This window comes from Sordaria macrospora, chromosome 1 (assembly GCF_033870435.1).
Source record: "Sordaria macrospora chromosome 1, complete sequence".
In the NCBI taxonomy this organism is placed as follows: Eukaryota; Fungi; Ascomycota; class Sordariomycetes; order Sordariales; family Sordariaceae; genus Sordaria; species Sordaria macrospora.
Window position 1 is genome coordinate 86,361 of NC_089371.1, and position 19,122 is coordinate 105,482.

Sequence of the window (19,122 nt, forward strand, 5' to 3'; positions counted from 1 at the left end):
AGTAGGGAACTCTAGACCGGAGCAACTCTCCACAGATCTTACGTACAGAAAGGAAAAGGATCTGGTCTCACTTTCATTACGATGCAGCCGCTTGCTTCGGCCGCGATCTTCTGCAAATAAGACGGGAGGAACAAAAGTTGTGGTGGGGTTGCCATGCCACGGTCCCTTGCGGTCGCCACGACCTAGCCACGAGGGTGCGTCCCGTTAGTACTATCTCGGAATGGCCATGTGCGGTAGCATGGAAGCGAGGAAGCTTGGGAAGTATGACAGGCTAGGGTGCATATGCCCAGACGGCCAAACCTACAAAAGATAGGACGATGTTCTGCTTGCAAGGCAGAACTCGGAATGCACACTATATAGCCAATGCCAACCTGTGACGAATCACAGTAAATCTAACAGGAATAAGTTCAGCCTTTATCAGACCATCACTAAGAAAAAGCCAAGATGGAACAAGCACGGTGCCTAGGTTCCGTTGTCAGTGTCAAACTGTCAACTCCGCCTTTGCATTAGTTCGAATACCCTGGATGTGCTTGGTGATATCAGATCATTCCGCGCTCACTTCAGCACCTGGAGGCGGAGGGCAAGGGATATAATCACACCTTCATTGCCAAGCAGTAAGCAATGTAACATAAAAAAATGAAGCTGGAGCGGCTGGAACGGGTAGAACGGCACGATATGAAGCCTTACTTGGACTTGACTCGGTAGAGGTGATTCTGAGATCAAGAGCTGAGGCTGAACTCCCATGTTCTGCCACTCTCCTCCACGGACAAGAGAGACCAGGACAAATGCCCTTGGCTTGTCCATCTGAGCGGGAATCGATTTGACAGTGTCTTTATTAACGTCAAATTCGACGCTTGCAACGGCCCGTCTTTGTGTTCCCCTCTCACGCTATCTGAGATGTTGGACCTGGACTTCCAGAAGCTGTCAAAGTGGCCGTTGTATCACGCCACGCTTGCACCGCAATTTTCTCCGCATTCTTTTCCGCACTTGTCCACTTGGCCAAGAGATGCCCTATTCCCTTCATGGGGTCTTCTCCGAGGGTCCTGGGGGTCCTTGGTGTCTTTGCCAGGGGAAGCAATTGAGAAGAGAGGGGAGCGCAAAAGTTCAGCTGAGGCGCGGGATGCAGATCATTCAACCGTTCAAAGATGGCGTGCATGAGGCGGATCACGGAAAACCCGTCAAGCACGTGGCTTGGCCTTGTCCAAGGCGTTCTTGGCTCGGGATGGCGCGGTTGCCACGGCGGATGAAAGAGGGGGGCTCTTCAGACCGTGGGGGACTCGGTTGTCGGTTGAAGAGGAAATGTTCAGTGGATTATCAGTAACATTACCATATTTTCACTCTCGACAAACCTGGGATGGCGGGTTGGAGATGTCCTTTGCTGGATGGCCCTGTTGGTGTTTGATGCCGGCCAAGCGAATGTCGCGAATAAGTTTGCCGCCGGAGTTGTCGCCATCAACGTTTGATATTCAACACAGTGATGAGAGTGAACCTTTGAAGTCGTTCAAGTCGTCGTCGTCGCCTGGATCCCCTGGCCGTCCCGGGTCGGCACCAAACCCCACCGAATTCCGCGATTTGCCAGAATATCAAAGTGTTCCGGGAATGCTTTCAATCCCCCAACGGCCTCGACAGCGGAATTTCCCCAAACTTGACTCTTTCCTCTTTCCTCTGAAAAGCCGCGAATCGGACCAATCACTCCGCGGAGAAGGCGCAATCGGAGTCACCTCCGCAATTCCGCACACGCTGGAAGGAGCAAAGAAGAAGGGAGATGCCGGTGGCAGCGAGGTAGAAGGTAGACGAGGCCGGGAGTGGCCTGTGTGCTGTGGCTTGACTGCCTGGTTTGGACCCCACCCATTTAGCGTCGGGTACCCCTGAATGGTCCACTGGGTGTTTGTATCCACCATGACGACGGCCAACCACCAATAACAAAGGTGTCAGCAACAAGCACTTGCCCTCCGTCTTTCGCTCGACGCCAACCCGACCCGTCCATCTTAACAATCCGCCCGCCAGGAGGTCTCGGCAGTCTCTTAGTCCGTACCTTCTTGAATCGTCGACCTGCTTTTGCCAGTTTTTTTTTCCTCACCGAATTTCCACTACAGTGGCAGCAACGGCAATTTGACCCCGACATGTCCACAGCCCTCGTCACCAGCCTGTGGCATCGGTTCGTCTCGATCAAGGGCCTGGTCCCCAGTACACTCATCGCTGTAGTGTAGATTTCGTCTCATCCTTGTCTTGAATACTATCTTCCACTATCAATTCAATTGTCTTCGCTATTCCATATGCCACTGCCAATGCTGCCAATGCACACTGTCCCGCATACTGATTCTACTACCAACATCCACATTTGTCCATCATTGACCTAACCACTGACTACTCCGGAACAAGGCCGGGGAGTCAATCGGGCCAACGGACCATCCGGAATACCGAGTTACATCCATCTATACTGAACCGTATCACCAACAGCACTGATACCACCATCAGATCATCACAAAGACATCAACTTGCCTGCTACCGGACCATATACCCTGTAATTGAAGATCACCCGTTCCATCCCAACATCAGATGGACCCCCGAATAGCAAGACCGTCGACAGCACATGGAAACTCCTCCAATCCTTTCCCCTCTCCGTCGCCAAGTCTCAGTGTCGCCCATGTGCCTAAGGCTGTACCAAACATCCCGGTAGACATCTCGGCTGTCTCCGATGGTGTCAACGGCTACAATACGGCCCTGGTCACCGAGCTGTTGAGACACAAGCGCAAAGCCCGCGACGTCAAGTCCTGTTTCCCCTGCCGACACCGCAAGGTCCGGTGCGATGGCGGTCTTCCATGTTCCAACTGTGTGAAGAGGGATCACGTCTCGCTGTGTCGAAGGGTCACTACCACTCCCGGAGCTTCGTCAGTGACCAAGTCGGCGGTTACCAAAGGGATATCGGTTCAGTCTGGTCCGTCAGTTGCGGCTAGTTCGCCAAGATCGGTCGTTGGCGATCCTTATGGCGGAGGTAGCAATGGGTTTGGTGCCTTTGACCCCACGACATCTGGGCAACAACAGCAGCAGCAACACAATGGCTATGTTGACCGTAGCTCTCCAAGCACTGTCGCAAACCATGATGTCGGGGTAAACGGATGGTGTGTGGGCGCTTCTTCTTTCTTGTCTCCTCAAACACCTGCTGACAGTTTCCTGGTGGATGTTAGCTCAGGATATCCTCCTCCGCCGCAGCCGCAAAGGCGAGGACCACACGAAATAGCCTCACCAAATCCTCAATTTAGAGAGACCTACCTCCCACCATTAGCACAGGGCCAACAATCGCAACCACAGGATGACGATGACAGCGTTCTCGAACGTCTCGAAAACATTGAAAAGCAAATACAGTCTCTCAAATCCGATTTGGTCCAACGCCGGTCCAACCGAGCATACCAGAATGCCGGCAACCACCAACCACAACACCCCCAAGATGCGCCGACACCGTCGCAGTATTCTGTGTCCGAGCATCACCGAGACAATCAGGACTTGCTCCCCCGGCTAGACTCGTTAGTAGCCACCTCCAATTTCCTCCAAAGCACCTCAACCACCACCACAACTACCACGACTTACGGAAACAGAAACAGCAACAACAACCAGAACCATTCTCGAAAACCCTCCTCCACACAAGCCCATTACGGCGGCACACCCCCTGCCATCTCCCAACTCGAATCGACCCCCCTCTCCCGCGGGAAACAATTCGTCGAAGAAGCCACAGGCGCCACCATCTTTCTCGGCAAGCGCGCCGACCCTCCTCTTTCCCTCGGCTGCTTCCAAGATCCCGCCCCGCTCTTTTCCTTGGGTGGAGATCTCGGACTCAATGGACCAGGCTCAGGAGGAGGCAGACACCACGAAGTCCAGCTCACACCACGGACCTACCCGTTCACAAACCTGTGGACACCCGAGGCGAAACTGGGTGATGTGTGTCGGACACTACCCTGTCAGAGCGATATCATTCGGTACTGGCAGGCTTTCGAGACGTTTGTCTATCCCTTCTATCCACTGCTGGTAGCTCTCGATGATTTCAGGGCGAGTATCTATGCGTTCCTGTCGAGACAGCCGATGATGAGTAGGGCGCAGCAGCAGGAGGCAGAGGGTGGGAATGGAAATGGGAATGGAATAGGAGGAGGTTCGACGACGAGTTGGATCGAGGAGAACACGGATCCAAGTTGGCTGGCGTTGTTGTTTAGTGTACTGGCGTGCGGGACGCAGTTTAGTTCAGATACGGCGCAGGAGAGGTATTTGAGGAGCAAGGTCTTTGGTGAGTTTCCTTGCCCCTTCGGAGTTGGGATGACAGCGCTGACAGGGAAACAGTCTGCTCTGCTTTCCAATGTCTTCGAACAGCCAACCTCTTCTTCAAGACGGACTTGAACCAGATCCAAGCCATGGCACTCGTGGGCCACTGTCTGAGGAATAATTTGGAGACGAACAGCGCTTGGATTCTGCTCGGCGCAACAATTCGGTTGGCACAAAGTATCGGGTTGCACGAGGCTTCGATGCCGGGATCTCAGGGTGCGTGGGCTAGCGAGGTTCATCGTAGCCAGGCGGCTCATCTTTGGTTAGTACCTGGTTGTTCCATCTTCCATTTTCCTCTCTGCCTGCAATCCTGCAATCACTAACCTTCCCGGGAAAACAGGCGCATGATCATTTGGCAAGATACGTTCCTCTCCTTCACGTACGATCGCCCGCCCGTCGCGACATCCACCATTCTTCACAACGACATGTTCGGCGCCCACCGCAACCTCTCCAACAAACACGGCCAACACCCCGATTCCACAAAGTATACCTTTACAGAAGCCGTCTTCCGTGTTTGCCTGGTGATCCTCGACTGGACCCGCGAAGGCACTGCGACTTCCCAGTCACCCGCCGTCTTGTTCGGCACCGACAAGGACCGTCGCTATTCGCAGATCCGCTCGCTGCTATCTTTCAAGCAACAGTTCAACCTAGTCCTGGAAGACTCGGTCCAATACCTGAGGGATGATTCGCAGTGCGACACTCTCCAAAAGCACGCGGAACGCTTGGGTCTCCAGATCCATGTGGCCAGCGCCCTGTGTAGAATGTACCGGCTATGCGTTGATACCCTCCGGGAGGATCGCCAACAAGGATATGATGCCGTGGGTATCCAGGGACAAGAGGAAGAGCAACTGACGAGCGAGTACGCTATGCACGCCACTGAAGCAGTTCGCGGCTTCCTGGATATGTACCAGTTGAGTCGGACCGTGTGTCGGTCGTGGCCTTTTGTGCATAATGCTGTTAGTTCAGCGGTGATGTTGAGGGAGTTTTTGGTTGGTGGTGGTGGTAGTCAAGGGGGTTCATTGACTCCTTCTTCCAATCACCAGCAACAACAACCGCAACAAGGGATGCAAGCGTTAAGAGAAGAGTGGACAAGGAGAAGCGAGCCATTGATCATCAAGCTGATTGGGGTTCTGGAAAAGGAGGAGAGGGAGAGTGAGTGGTTGGATGCTGATACGAATGTGAGGCATTCGGGGCCACATTCGAGGGCGTTGAGGGCTTTGAAGGAGAGTTACGGACGGTGATGATTGGATATTGCAAGCAAAATAGAGGCATAGACGGGTATTCAACATGGATTTGATGCTGGAATAGACATGGGACCATTAACTGGGACAAGATTTGGGAATAGGTATACGACTTGGGGTGGCATTGTAGACAGCACATTCGGAGTTCATGTTTGGCAAAGAATGCAGTGTTTGACGTTTTGGATGTTCGGAGTTCATGTTTACGTCAGTTCTGTACTTTGTATGTGTGCGGGATGACAGTGATCCAGCGGGGCAGACGCTTTTTCCGGATCGGATGACGGAACTTTTGGGAAACTTGCCGTTGGTGCACTCAACTCACAGATTTCTCACAGATTTCTCCATTCCACCCAGTGTTGCCCCAACAGGTTCGACTCGAGCGAAGCGAGGTCCCCTCTCCGGATGGGGCCGCCGGAGGCATCATCATCATGGACACACACGAACATCAAAGCAGATCACCAGCAAAAAGCACACACAACGGCTGAAGTAGTACCCGATGTTCCATTCCAAGTAAAGAAGTATGTACAGAACCCGCCCATGCAAAGTAAAGTCTAAAAATCTAATAATGTGTATACAGTAAAACCGAAAAAAACACCGACAATGCAACGACATATGACAACAACAACAACAAAGAAACCATCGCCATCATCACCTCCACCACTGACTTCCGCGTCGCAGGTGTGTGTCGTTTAGGCGCTCTTAGCAGGCCACTCGGTCCTCCTCTTGGCAGTGACATACAAGTTAAGCGGCCTGATAAGCTGGAACTCGGGATCATACTCGATGGCCTCAAAGCCTTCCCTGGTGAACTTGTAGCGGTAGATAAGCTCGCTCAGCAAGATCTTGATCTCGAGCAGCGCAAAGTTGAAGCCGATGCACGATCTGGGTCCGACAGCGAACGGCATGTAAGCGCCGCGGTGACGCGCCTTGACCTCCTCGGTGTCCCATCTGTCGGGGTCGAAGCGGAAGGGATCATGCCAATGCTCCGGGTTGGTGTGCACCGCGTACAGCGCGGGGATCATAACCACGTTCTCGGGCAGACGGAAGCCGCCGGGGAGAACGACGTCAGTCTTGGTGGTGCGGCCCGGCTGGAACGAGGCGTTGTGCAGACGCTGGGTTTCCTTGAGGAAGGCGTCGAGGAAGGGCAGCGAGTGCGCGAGATCAGGGTCCCATTCCGTCTCGGCGTTGATGCCGAAGTCGATCAGTTCCTGCAGCAGACGGTCTTGCATCTTAGGGTAGGTCACGATGCAGTAGATGCACCAGGACATCAGCGAGGAAGTGGTGGTGTAACCGGCGCCCGTGACGACGAGCATGTTGGACAGGACAAGGCCCTTGGGGAAGTGCTCGCCCTTCTCGTCGACCGCGTTGACGAGGTAGTCGGCCACGCAGGAGGCCTTGGTCGCAGCCTCGCTGAGCGGCAGGTTCTCGATGCCGGAAGACGGCGCCGCATCGACGGCTTCCGCCAGCTGACTGTACGTGGCCTTGCGCACTTCCTTCAGCTTGGCAGGGTCGCCGAAGGGCAGGTGCTGGTACCAGCCGCCGCGGGCGGTGACCTTCTTGTTCAAGGCCAGCATGTTGACGATGTTGGTGACGAGGGAGTGCACGGGCGTGTCGACCGCGTCGAAGTGGTGGTAGTCGAAACCCATGGCGAACTTGCCGACGGTCTGAGAGGCCAGCTTGACCATGTACTGGTACACGTTCCAGGACTCGCCGCGGGAGTCGAGCTCGTCAAAGACCTTGAACGAGCCGCGGACGCAGTCCTGCATCAGAGGAGTGTAGTGGCGGACGGCCTTGGGGCCCATGGCGGGGGGGAGGAACTTGTGCGCAAGGCGCCAGTTCTCGGTCTCGGTGTCGCCGATGAAAATGGCAGAGTTGTCCTTGATGCCGAAGAGGGGATGCTCCTCGCTGATCCTCTTGGTGAAGTAGGCGGACTCGGACAGGGCCACCAGAGCGACGTTCGGGTCGTCGGTCAGGTAGTTGGTGCGGCCCATGTTGGTCGTCTTGATGACGTGGCCGTACTTGCGGAACAGGCGGTAGTGGTTACCCAAGTGGTCGGGGAAGATCTCGTAGTAGGAACCGACGACGGGGAGACCCTCGGGACCCTGGGGGTCGCGCACGGGGTTGCCGTCGATGCGGCAGGCTACGGGGCTGGTAGCCCTGAGGACGTCCACGACAGTGTTGAGGATCTTTTCATCGTCGGCGTCGATGTGGAAGGTGATGCCTTTGAGAAGGTTAGTGTGTGTAAGATGGGGGAGAGAGAAAGGGGGAAGAAAACATACCAGTAGGCTGAGCAACGTGGTGAGCAAGACCAACGGCCCTCTTGAGCTCCTCAAGCTTCCACTTGGGGTCAACGACGACGCCGCGAGCGGATGATGGCTCGTCGCCAACGAGAAAGAAGGTTTGTGATGTTGACATGATGATTTGATGACTCTGTGGTTCAGGTGTAGACACAAACACTTGAATTACTGGAGATGGATCATCAAAACTACAAAATCCAAAAACAAAAAGATGTCGTCTGGTCTTGATGGTTTTATATATCAAAGCTGGGCTGGCTGGGCTGGCTGGTCATGGTACGTATGGCTGGCCCGTTGGTCAGGACTGGGACTGTGTCAGGGAATACGACTAACAAACCATGGTGGATGGTGGATGAATGGGGATCATCGGGTCTCGGCATCTCGCTTTCCGCCGTCCGTTGCACTCCGAGTGGTCAAGTGGCTACGCAGTACACATTTTCGGTACAGTAGCATTACGCAAAAGGGCGGAAAAGGCAGATTGACAGGCTGGAACGACTGGGAAACCATCCAAGATCGAAGGTGCGGGTAGGGTCGTTCTTCGAAGAATCGTTGCCGTCGATCCCCGATTGTTGTCCGTGTGTGATCGGTGCCCCCGTATCAGTTGCCAGGAGTTCAATATCTCAGACTGGTGGAGTCTTCCTTTTCGTCCGACCGGTGTAAGTCCGGCAAAGACGGAAAGCTGAAATGGAACATGGAACATGGTGTAAGGGAAAGGGATTCTTTTTCTTTGTGAGGGACCGGCCAAGGTTGTAACTCGACCGAAGTTCGTGCGCCCAAACAATGATCCACTGAAAATGGCCAAAAGTCGGGCAAAGTGGCGGCCATCACCAATCGGATGCTGCAGAAAACCCATCTGTCAAGCTTTCGGTCAAGGACGGGAGGACAGCGAACAAGACGAACCCTGGTCTAGTCTACTTTGTTAGTGTAGTCGCCGCCGCAAGGGCCAGGTGCTTGTCTTGTCTTTCTGATACAGGAGACAGGGGGTTGCGATGAAACTTGGAGATACCTATCCATCAAAGTGTGGGACCGCTACCTTCTCTTCTTGTCAACGAATGCAGCACTTCTGCACACCGTGGTGGTAATGGGTGCCCATCACGAGTCAGCCAGGGAAAAGCAATGTTGAATGACCTTCCACGTCAAGGATAGGGCGGAAGCCAACGAAGGCGTGGAGAACCATCGAGACGGTGACCGAGGAACAGAGGAGTTCAACTCCATCCACGACCATGTGCATCTACATTCCACGTATCTGTTCGGCACCCGGTTCCGCATAGCGGCGCTCCGCTCGGGAATATCTCGCCGACAAGGGCGAGAAGAATATCAAAATCCCGATTCGGACGGACCTTGAAGTAAAAGAACAAATACCCCCTTTTGGCCACCACCACACCGAAAGTTTGTTCTTGCTTCTTGCTTGGTTCAACTTTAGTTGTTTGTCAGCTTTTTGTCTTGTTGCTTGTTCGCATTTTTGGATTTATATCCAACCCACTTACACTCGTTACACTCCTCGTTGTGTGTTTACCTGCTTTTGCAACGTTGCTGGTCAGCATTATATCAGAAACAAAAAAAAAAGGACAAAAACAACAAGAAGCGAAGATAATCATGGCCGCCACATTCACCCTCGACGAAGTGCGCAAGCACAACAGCAAGAACGACGTTTGGATGGTTATTCACAACAAGGGTGAGTTGTTTTCTTGTCCTATTTTCTTGAATGAATGAAGCTGACCTTTCCTTCCCAGTCTACAATGCCACATCATACCTCGAGGATCACCCCGGTGGCTCCATCATTCTTCGTGAGGTTGCCGGTACCGATGCGACCGAGCAGTTCGTCGAAGTCGGACATTCTGCCGAGACCGACGATATCCTAAAAGAGCTCTACGTTGGTGATTTGGCCGAAGATGTATGTTTTGGTCCCATTGTTTACTTTTCCCCTGAATCCCAAAACTGACCACGACCCGCGCATTAGGAACACGCCGAGGAGGTCGAGATCTTCAGGCCAACATTCGAAAAGGTCGCCATGGAGGCCGCTGTCGACGTCAAGCAGCTCGCCAATTCCAAGCTCAGGAAGAACGGCAAGAAGACCGTCGCCATGTCTTCCATCATCGCCAGCGTCGGCGCCGTCGGTCTTGCCAAGGGCTGGTGGACTGGCCCCGAATGGGCTATGGCCGCCGTCACCACCGCGCAGAAGCCCATCGGCCAGCTCGCCGACTTCATCCGCTCCAAGTTCGCCCAAAACGGCGGCTCTTCCAAGCTTTTCTGGTGGGGTGTCGGCATCGCCACCGTCGTCGAGCTCTCCCTGACCACCGCCGTCACCACCTGGGCTCTTTCCAAGTTTGAGGCCCAGAAGGAGTTTACCCACTTCCCCCGTAGCCGTCCGGCCAAGAAGGAGCGTAAGATGGCCATCCTCAAGATCCCCACCAACTCCACCAGCGGTCCCGCCGTCAAGCCTCCCGTGAAGGTGATCGACCCCGCGGACTGGCGCAAGTTCAAGCTCGTCCGCAAGGTGTTGGTTTCCCCCAACGTCTTCCACCTCGTCTTCGCCCTCCCCCACCCCACCGACGTCCTCGGCCTTCCCACCGGCCAGCACATCGCTCTCCGCGCCAACATCGACGGCAAGTCCGTCTCGCGCTCGTACACCCCCGTGTCCAACAACTCTGATCTCGGCCGCGTCGAGCTCCTCATCAAGGTCTACGACAAGGGTCTCATGACCAAGCACCTCGAGGGCATGCAAATCGGCGACCAGATCGAGATCCGCGGCCCCAAGGGCGCCATGCAGTACGCCCCCAACAGCTATGCCAAGGAAATCGGCATGATTGCCGGCGGTACCGGTATCACGCCCATGTACCAGCTTATCCGCGCCATCTGCGAGGACGAGAGCGACAAGACCAAGATCTCGCTGCTGTACGCCAACAACACCGAGGCCGATATTTTGCTGCGCCAAGAGCTCGACGGCTTCGTCAAGGCCTTCCCCGAGAAGTTGTCCGTGCAGTACGTCCTTAGCCAGGGGGACGAGAACTGGAAGGGCCTCAAGGGCTTCGTCACGGCCGATATGATCAAGCAGTTCTTGCCTCCTGCGGCGGATAGCACCAAGATGCTTCTTTGCGGTCCTCCTCCCATGGTGGCTGCTATGAGCAAGAACCTGGTTTCTCTTGGCTTCAAGGCCCCGGGTACGCTTTCCAAGGCTACCGATCAGGTCTTCCTTTTCTAAGTCCCGGGGAGCTATTCTTGAGTGTCTCTTCTACGGTGGAACTATTTTTGGGGAGGTTTTAATCATCTGAGGTGGTGGTGGTCATCATTGTTGTTGTTGCTGTAATTGCATTTACATGGGTTTGCGAATTTTGGGTAGCAAAAGGGGTCATATTCAATGGTTGTTGTGGATGGGATATCATCTGTTTTTGGTTTATAGAGGATGGATATGGACGATTTGATAGAAACTTTTTCCTTTGTCATAGATATCAACACGATCGTTTACATTATTTTTGGTGTTTTCGCTTGCCGTGACTGACTTTTGACGTTTGTTTCCCCTGTGTTCTTCACGTTTTTCCGTGCATTCTCTCGAAACGGTCTGGATGACGAGATCCAATACTGTTCCATCATTACTGCCCAGGCCCTTTGAAATGTGTCTTGAAAGTTGAGGGCCCTGTCCCCGCCCACGTGTCTCAGGTAAATCCCGAGATATCTTCCCACCTGCGATTCAAATTTCGTGCGAGTTTCCCCCTTAACGTTAACACCAACAAACTTCAAGTGCCAAAGGGTGATCATCACCACGATTCCTTCCCGAAGGAACGATCTTCACCTGGTCTCCACCGCCTCTTCGATCTTTCGGCTTTTCTAGAACAAAGGACACCCACCGACTATTGGCCATGTGCAGCGCGGAAAACAAAAACAAAAAAAGGTTCGTGATCTTCAACAAAAACTTTGATTTGCATTTTGTGATCGAATTTGATAAAAACGTTGCATTCGGGAATAACCTCATTTTCCAAAACTCCATGTTGGAGACGAACGATGTCCGATGCTACCTGGGTAGTTAGTGTAAAGACACCAGCATCGCCAAGTCCACTAACAACACCGTCCCGCTGGAATCCCGATGGAGTCCTGGACACTGACGAATGCCAAGTCATCAAGCTTCAAATCCCTCCTTTCCCCATCGTCCTCCGCCGTCTCTTCTTTTCCCGGTTCGGTCCCGATCCATGTGAGCCAGCCGGTCCAAATTCGACCTCGAACCTCGTGCGGACCTCGAACAGTCCAAAAGAACAGATGGGCATCGTCCATTCTTCGAAGAATCCCCGTCTCTTTTCCTTAGTAGGATCCACAAATGAGGCATATGGAAAATATGGAGAGAGCCAGGCTAGTCCCTGCTCCCACGACGTGTCCGACTCCATTATCACCAATACGTTGTAGTGTAAAAAAAACCATAGGCTCCGCAGGGTTGGGGGCCGTGCGGGATTTCCATGGATGTTGCCGCTTCGGAGTTGAGGTGGTTTGTCGAACTCCACTGGTTTCTGGAGCCGTTGAGACGTGGTGACGTCGACGTATTTGTGGACAGGGGCTTCCGTCATCGATTTGCTGGGCAATAAATGGGAAATGGGCAACAACACATTTCTCTCTGGGTATCAAAAACCGATGCCAAGTGCCGTGACGAATATGATCACTGCATGGATGGGAAAATAGTGGTCGTGGTGGTGTAACACTGTTTTAGTGGTTGTTAGTTTATACACCTGGCACTGACCGTTGGTGAAACCCGAGAAATCTACGAGTGGGATGCAAAATGTCAGCGGTGTGTAAGTGCCTGATGATTGCGAATGGCTTCTTCCGCTTCCAGTCCGCTTCCAGTCCGCTTCCATCAGCACTACACGTAAAGCTAATGGAAACTTCCGTCTACACCCGAGCGTCATTCACCGATCCCATACACTTACCTTATCTCCTTTACACTTTTGCCACATAAGAAAGTCCCCTCCGACACGGCAGCGAGTTTCATCCGGCTTACATACACTACACTACCACGCGCGCAAGAATAAAGTGGACCTTGATCTTAGTAAGTCGGAGGCTCTCCGACGGCAATCTCCAACGGCACGCTCGGGAGACGAACGAATGAGCGGTAGCCTTCGCTTATCAACCGAGCTCCTTTTCAGCTGGTTGGTTGTTTTTTTTGCGAATACCGGTCTGGCTGAATGCCCCTGTCGAGGCTCACTGCTCGCTGTCAAGACCGGACTGCCGGTTCTCATGGCATCGACACGGTCCCCGGTTTCTTTTTCAGCCTTGACGCCTCACCTTGACTTTTGACCTTCAGAATATTCAGCCCGTCGGTCTGATCTACACGTGTACTATGGTCTCGGTCTTCTCTCGCTCTCAGATCCTCTTTCCCTGGTTGGATTATTCCCGTCCGCTTCTTCTACACAGTACAGCACGGGTTCATCCCCCCACAAGACCCCTATGTTGCTATTCCCGGATATATTTTGTTAGGTCCCGACCTTTTCGAGCGGATGACTCCCGTCGTGTCCGCTCATACGAAGGGCTGAAGGGTTTACAGTAAGGGGTTCCGAAACGTGCTTGACCCTGATGGATGGATGCCCAAGTGTCCCAAGTCTCCAACATGATGAGACGCCGTACTTACTTCGTCCGAGCTTCGGCCGTGCTTTTCATGATACCCCCCTTGGCTTGGCCCCCCTTCTCCTTCTTTCCCTTGCCTTTGGCCTTCCCAAGTTCAAGGATCCATGACACCGATCATCATCATCGGGATCTCCCTGACTCTCCTGGCACTGCCACAGTAGCATCGAGAACCGCGCAGTACCGAAACGTTCCAAACTGCCCCTTGCCACGGGTTCACCAACTGGCGGACGGAGTTTCTCGGGATGTCTAGTGACCAGTCAACACTCTCCTCAACAATGTCCATCGTCATGACGCGGTGCACCTAGGTACTGTAGCGGTCTGTGAATCCCTAATGTTTAATGATTTGTGTGTAGTGTACGTATCGGTAAGCAAGACAGGAGAGCCATATCATCATTCATCAGGGAACCCCTATCCACGATGCTTGGTCCACAAACACCATCATGTAAGCAAATCAAGGAAAAGGCGTTCCTGTTGTAAACCGGTGTGCTGTGCTGTCAGATTGGTCAATCTGGTTTGAACGAGCCGATATGAACCGAACCGCTCTTCCAAGCATGATTGATCGGAATGAGGTACTTGTAGTTAGCGTTACCGGCCTCGCGGAACCACGGAACTTCGCGCTCTTTTTTTTTTCTGTGGTGGAAGTGTTCTGTCAAAGCTTCCATGTCCCACTCGGACGTCGTTCGCACGCACGCACGCACGCACGGCTTGGTCGGTAATGTGTTCGAGACACCGTCTTCGGCCAACTCGTGACTACGATGCGTGCTATTCCCAGACTGGCGGATCATTTGATGGCCACACTATGCCCGGATTCCGGAAACCGGAAACCGGTGGTGTGTCTGGGTTCAAATTTGATGTTGTTGTTATATATCTTCCGTGTTTTGACTCTCGCTGAAAGTGTGTTGTTAGCATATTCACTATCATTCATCCCATCTTAACAACCATTCATCCATCCATCCATTGCATCTTTTGACTGTTTACTTTCCCCTTTTCTCCCTTACAACCTTTTAGCTATTAACCTCCTTTTATCTCACACATCTTAATCAACGACTGCACAAACAAACATCATGGTCTGGTCACCCCCCCAAATCGGCTCCCGCCCCGTCGCCATCCTTGGCGGTGGTGTCCTCGGCCGCCGCATCGCCACTTCCTATGTCGCCGGCGGTTTCAACGTGCACATCCGCGACCCCTTCCCCCAGGCTCGTGAGGACGCTCTCAAGTACATCGAGGAGAACAAGGAAGCCTACACCTCCTTCTGCCCCAACGGCAAGCCCGCCCAATATGGCACCTTCACTGCCTCCGAAGACATCGAGACGGCGGTAAAGGACGCCTGGCTCGTCATCGAGGCCGTTCCCGAGAAGATCGAGCTCAAGATCGACACTTTCGGAGAGCTGGACAAGTACGCACCCAAGGACTGCATCCTTGGATCCAACTCGAGCAGTTTCAAGTCTTCGTTGATGCTGGACAAGGTCAGCGACGAGAGGAAGAAGTTGGTCTGCAATATCCATTATACCATGCCGCCGACCATCAGGACGGTGGAGTTGATGACGGATGGGTATACCCATCAGGAGATCTTCCCGTTCGTGAGCGACGTGCTTAGGCAGTGCGGTATGCTTCCCGCGACGGCCAGGAAGGAGTCTACTGGGTAAGTGCTTCCATGTCCCCTATTCTTGGTCGTGATGATCCACTCGGACCTCAAGCACATGGCATCGGCCGAGATATCACCTTGTTTGAACCATCACTGACACTTGTCACTTCAGCTTCATCTTCAACCGTCTCTGGGCCGCCGTCAAGCGTGAGATCCTCACCATCCTCGCCGAGGAGGTCTCCGATGCCGCCGAGATCGACGCCCTCTGGGCTCACATGTTCCAGGCCTCCGTCCTCCCCTGCCAGCTGATGGACCGTGTCGGTCTTGACACCGTTGCCTTCATCGAGGACAACTACATCAACGAGCGCAAGCTCGACGGCTCTTTGACCGTCGACTGGCTCCGCAGCAGCTACATCAAGCAGGGCAAGCTCGGTCTCAAGACCCCCGAGCAGGGCGGTCTCTACCCTCCCTCCACCGTGGCCGTCAACCCTCCTCTCAACCCCGCTGCCTCCTCTGCCCAGGCTTCTGGTCCCAAGATGCCCCCCATCTTCGTCCTTGACGTTGGTCTCGGCGCCAACTCCCCCTCCTACCCTTCCCTGTCGGGCATCTCCACTAACGGCAAGATCCTCCGCCTCGACGCGCCCAACCAGCCCCCCAAGGCTTTGATCACCGGCCTCCCCGCTCCCGATGGCATCGACGTCGACCCCTCCGTCAACCGTATGTACTGGACCAACATGGGCGCCGACGTGACCGCCAAGGACGGCACTCTCATGTCCGCCACTCTGGACGGCACCGACAAGAAGGTCCTCCTGGGCGACGGTGTCCTGACCACCCCCAAGCAGCTCATCCTCGTCAAGGATCAGGAGAAGGGCACCGAGAAGCTCTACTTCTGCGACCGCGAGGGCTGCTCCGTGCACCGTTGCAACGTCGACGGGTCGGAGCACGAAGTGCTCGTGCAGAACCCCGGCAGCGTCGGCGACCTGATGCACTGGTGCGTGGGCATCACCGTCGATCTTAAGACGCGCAAGTTCTACTGGACGCAAAAGGGCCCGTCCAAGTCCAACGCCGGCCGCATCTTCCGCGCCAACATCGACTTCGCTGCTGGCGAGAATGCGTCTAACCGCAGCGACATCGAGGTCGTGTTCGATAAGCTCCCTGAGCCGATTGATCTGGAGATTGAGTCCGAGACTGGTGTCTTGTACTGGACTGATCGCGGTGAGCACCCGCGCGGTAGCTCGCTGAACTGCGCCCAGCCCGATGGCGATAAGCAGGTGAAGCTTCTGGCGAGACAGTTCCATGAGCCCATTGGTCTTAAGTTGGATCTGGAGAGGAAGCAGATCTTTGTTTGCGACTTGGGCGGTAGCGTTTATGCGGTTGATGTCGAGACCGGCAAGAAGACTGTTGTCCATCGTGATGAGGGATCGTATACCGGTCTTGTTACCCTGCCTCAGGCTTAGCCGGTATCAGTCATGGACTCGGATATCACACTTGCATAGAACGGTTGGAATAGATGGTTGGGATAGATAGATAGCATTGTGGTCGGCGTTGATCTTTTTGGGTAACACGGGCATAGCATGTCTCTTTATACCCTGTTTCGTTACTATAGAAAGCATTTTTAATGCATAGACTGGCAATCAGAGCTTCAATTAGCATTGATCTTACAACTCTCGTGATCTTTGTTCGTGCCGTGGACCGCGCTGTTGTTGATGGGTGGTGATCCGATATTTTGATGTTTCGGCGAAGAATTCCATGACCCCTGGACACGACTCCCGCCAGTTCGTGTACTGACAGCTGAGCTTGTGCCTGCCAAGATGTGCTACAGCGGCTGAGTAAAAATGTGTTAGCGCTAGTTACACCTGGCCTTCAGCAAGGTTCGAAGCTTGGCGCCCCTGGCTGTCAACACCACATGTACATCGCGAAGTAAACAAAAAATGATTTCCAGGTTCTGATTGTTGGACTCTCTCCCCGCTCAGGTCAAGTACAGCTAATACCATTAAAGGTCTAGTCATCTAAGTCATAAACCACGGATATCATTCTGTTCCTTCACGCATCTTGCCAGCCGTGGACCAATTATCCCGTCAAGCATCATCACCACTATCCCACGATCTCTAAGGTCCATGAAAGGGATGAACACAAATAGAATCCTTCACTCGCAATGTTTCAGTCACCAAATGGGCCTTGTAAGATACTTTGTCTAATTAGAGCTTTGTTCTTGACCAGCATCATGGAGTGTACTTCCACACCCTTCACCCTTGCACTCACCACATGGTGATGATCAATCTTGCTCTAGAATTCCTTATTTCGTTACTTGTCATATAATCATGGCTCATCATGTCCTGCCTGTTAATACCTGCCCTTTATTTGCAGACTAGATTCTGAACGCCGTATGCTATACCATAATCATGCTGTGGTCTGCTTTCCCATGCTCTGAAACATGATCCTCCCTTCCTTCCTTCCCAACGTCTTCCTCAGTTACCAGGCACAACCCCCAAAACACCTCCATCAACACAAATCACACTCCCATTCACATACCGATCCCTCGCCAGAAACAGCGTCGCCATAGCCATCTCCTCATCATGACCCGCCCGTTCCGCCGGAACCTTGTGTCCATGCCCCTTAACCTTCTCATCCGATAATTCACTCTTATTCTTCTCATCGCTCTCCCCCGTCGTCATCTCTGACGGAAAATACCCGGGAGCAATGGAATTGACTCTAATCCCCGTCTTCTCAAACTCCGTAGACATCAACTTTGTCAAATGCACAGTCGCGCCCTTACTAGCATTATAACTGAAATGTTTCTGGGCATTGCGCATGATCCCGCTCATCGAAGAGATGACGATCACGTTACCCGCCATGTGGCTGCTGTGTCCCTCCTGATCGGGGTGCGGCTCGGACTTGCTGCATGCTTGCAAAAGGGGCAAGAAGGCGACGGTGGTGAAGTAAACTGAGGATACGTTCGTCGTAAAAACGGAGGACCAGTCGTCGAAGGATTCCTTGGACCAGAGCTCCTGGGCGATGGCCGAGGCGGAGTCGGAAACGCCAGGGTCGGCTTTGGGGCCCGAGATGCCGGCGTTGCAGATGAGGACGTTCAAGTGTTTTTCGCGCGAGGAGAGGTCGGTGACGAGGGATTGGAGCGAGTCTTTGTCGGTTACGTCGCAGGGGCCGATTCTGTGGGGGAAGGGGTTGTTAGCTGAATTGGTTTCTGGGTTGGAGGTCGAAGGTTGGAAGGAGGTTGTAAACACGGAGCAGGAAAGAAAGAAAAAAGACACACGGAATAATCTCCCCCTTCCCCTCGTTAGGACTATGTTCCCTGGCGGCATTCTCCAAAACCTCAAATCTGCGACCGGTGATATACACTTTCGCCCCATTGGCAGCAAGTGCTTGGGCGTTCATCAAGCCGATGCCGGTGCCGCCGCCCGTGACGAGACAGACCCAGCCGTCGACGTTGAAGAGCTTGCCTGCTTGGAGGCAGTGTGTGTGGACCATTTTGTTTGTTTGTCTGTCTGTCTGTTTGTCTGTCTGATTCTTGTGGTTGGGTTTGGTCGGGGGATGGTTCAGTTGGAGAATGGTATTGGGTTGTGGAGGGAGGTTCGTGGAGATCGTCGAGGTTGTAGAGGTTGTAGAGGTCGTGTAAGTGTAAGTGTTAACGCAATGTTGATCGCGACTTGATGGTGGTTGGATGGTTGGATGGTTTCTGACGCCGAGAAAGGGGACAACAGCTTTTTAGAAACAGAATGCTTAACAATCGTCAAAAAGAGGCAGTCGCACAAGCATCTCCATCCAAAGACCAGAACGACGTCATGTCCACATCTGCGCGGGTACGACACCCCTACGTCATCGCGCGCAGCCCTTACAAACCAGCGAGTTAGCGGGCCGAGTGCCTGAAGGTCAGCGGATTATAGCGCTTCTAAGCTCCCATTCAGCGCAACCCATCATCAAATGGAAGTAAATAATTTACCGCTTTCGGTATCCCGTTTCGAGGTCGTCTCCAGTCCCGTCGTCTATGTTGCCGTTCATCGGATTTCGAGGTGCGGATCGACCGAACCTTCTTCAACTCTACAGTACTATTTGAACCAAGTCCCGCTACATCGCA

At 53.5% G+C, this 19,122-nt stretch overlaps 5 protein-coding genes across 5 annotated transcripts; 3 read left to right on the forward strand and 2 right to left on the reverse strand.

Annotated features, from left to right (window-relative positions):
• The first annotated feature begins 1,541 nt into the window (after positions 1-1,541).
• On the forward strand, positions 1,542-5,743 carry SMAC4_08504 (uncharacterized protein). Its single transcript, XM_024655933.2, has 4 exons — positions 1,542-3,122; positions 3,189-4,276; positions 4,330-4,573; positions 4,652-5,743. Exons 1-4 carry the CDS (start codon positions 2,560-2,562, stop codon positions 5,550-5,552), a joined length of 2,796 nt encoding a protein of 931 aa, XP_024511732.1. The 5' UTR covers positions 1,542-2,559; the 3' UTR covers positions 5,553-5,743.
• A 495-nt stretch (positions 5,744-6,238) lies between these two features.
• Positions 6,239-7,961, reverse strand: SMAC4_08505 (uncharacterized protein; the record flags this gene model as incomplete). The annotated part of the gene is made up of 2 exons (XM_003344983.1): positions 6,239-7,767; positions 7,826-7,961. The coding sequence occupies 2 exons, from the start codon at positions 7,959-7,961 to the stop codon at positions 6,239-6,241; spliced, it is 1,665 nt and encodes a 554-aa protein (XP_003345031.1).
• A 1,475-nt stretch (positions 7,962-9,436) lies between these two features.
• On the forward strand, positions 9,437-11,042 carry SMAC4_08506 (uncharacterized protein; the record flags this gene model as incomplete). Its single annotated transcript, XM_003344984.1, has 3 exons — positions 9,437-9,515; positions 9,574-9,734; positions 9,801-11,042. The coding sequence occupies 3 exons, from the start codon at positions 9,437-9,439 to the stop codon at positions 11,040-11,042; spliced, it is 1,482 nt and encodes a 493-aa protein (XP_003345032.1).
• Positions 11,043-14,508: 3,466 nt separating this feature from the next.
• On the forward strand, positions 14,509-16,486 carry SMAC4_08507 (uncharacterized protein; the record flags this gene model as incomplete). The annotated part of the gene is made up of 2 exons (XM_003344985.1): positions 14,509-15,086; positions 15,202-16,486. 2 exons carry the CDS (start codon positions 14,509-14,511, stop codon positions 16,484-16,486), a joined length of 1,863 nt encoding a protein of 620 aa, XP_003345033.1.
• Positions 16,487-16,929: 443 nt separating this feature from the next.
• On the reverse strand, positions 16,930-18,971 carry SMAC4_08508 (uncharacterized protein). The gene is made up of 2 exons (XM_066090810.1): positions 18,301-18,971; positions 16,930-18,197 (listed from the first exon to the last, which is right to left on the reverse strand). The coding sequence occupies exons 1-2, from the start codon at positions 18,513-18,515 to the stop codon at positions 17,498-17,500; spliced, it is 915 nt and encodes a 304-aa protein (XP_065945435.1). The 5' UTR covers positions 18,516-18,971; the 3' UTR covers positions 16,930-17,497.
• Positions 18,972-19,122: the final 151 nt, after the last annotated feature.

What these genes read in the sequence shown, in the direction of transcription:
- SMAC4_08504 (XM_024655933.2), top strand. Translation starts at nt 2,560, where the DNA reads ATGGACCCCCGAATAGCAAGACCGTCGACAGCACATGGAAACTCCTCC. An exon ending in GATGTCGGGGTAAACGGATG is followed by an intron (nt 3,123 to 3,188) that starts GTGTGTGGGCGC and finishes GGTGGATGTTAG; the next exon opens with CTCAGGATATCCTCCTCCGC. An exon ending in AGCCAGGCGGCTCATCTTTG is followed by an intron (nt 4,574 to 4,651) that starts GTTAGTACCTGG and finishes CCGGGAAAACAG; the next exon opens with GCGCATGATCATTTGGCAAG.
- SMAC4_08508 (XM_066090810.1), bottom strand. Translation starts at nt 18,515, where the DNA reads ATGGTCCACACACACTGCCTCCAAGCAGGCAAGCTCTTCAACGTCGAC. An exon ending in GGGAAGGGGGAGATTATTCC is followed by an intron (nt 18,198 to 18,300) that starts GTGTGTCTTTTT and finishes CTTCCCCCACAG; the next exon opens with AATCGGCCCCTGCGACGTAA.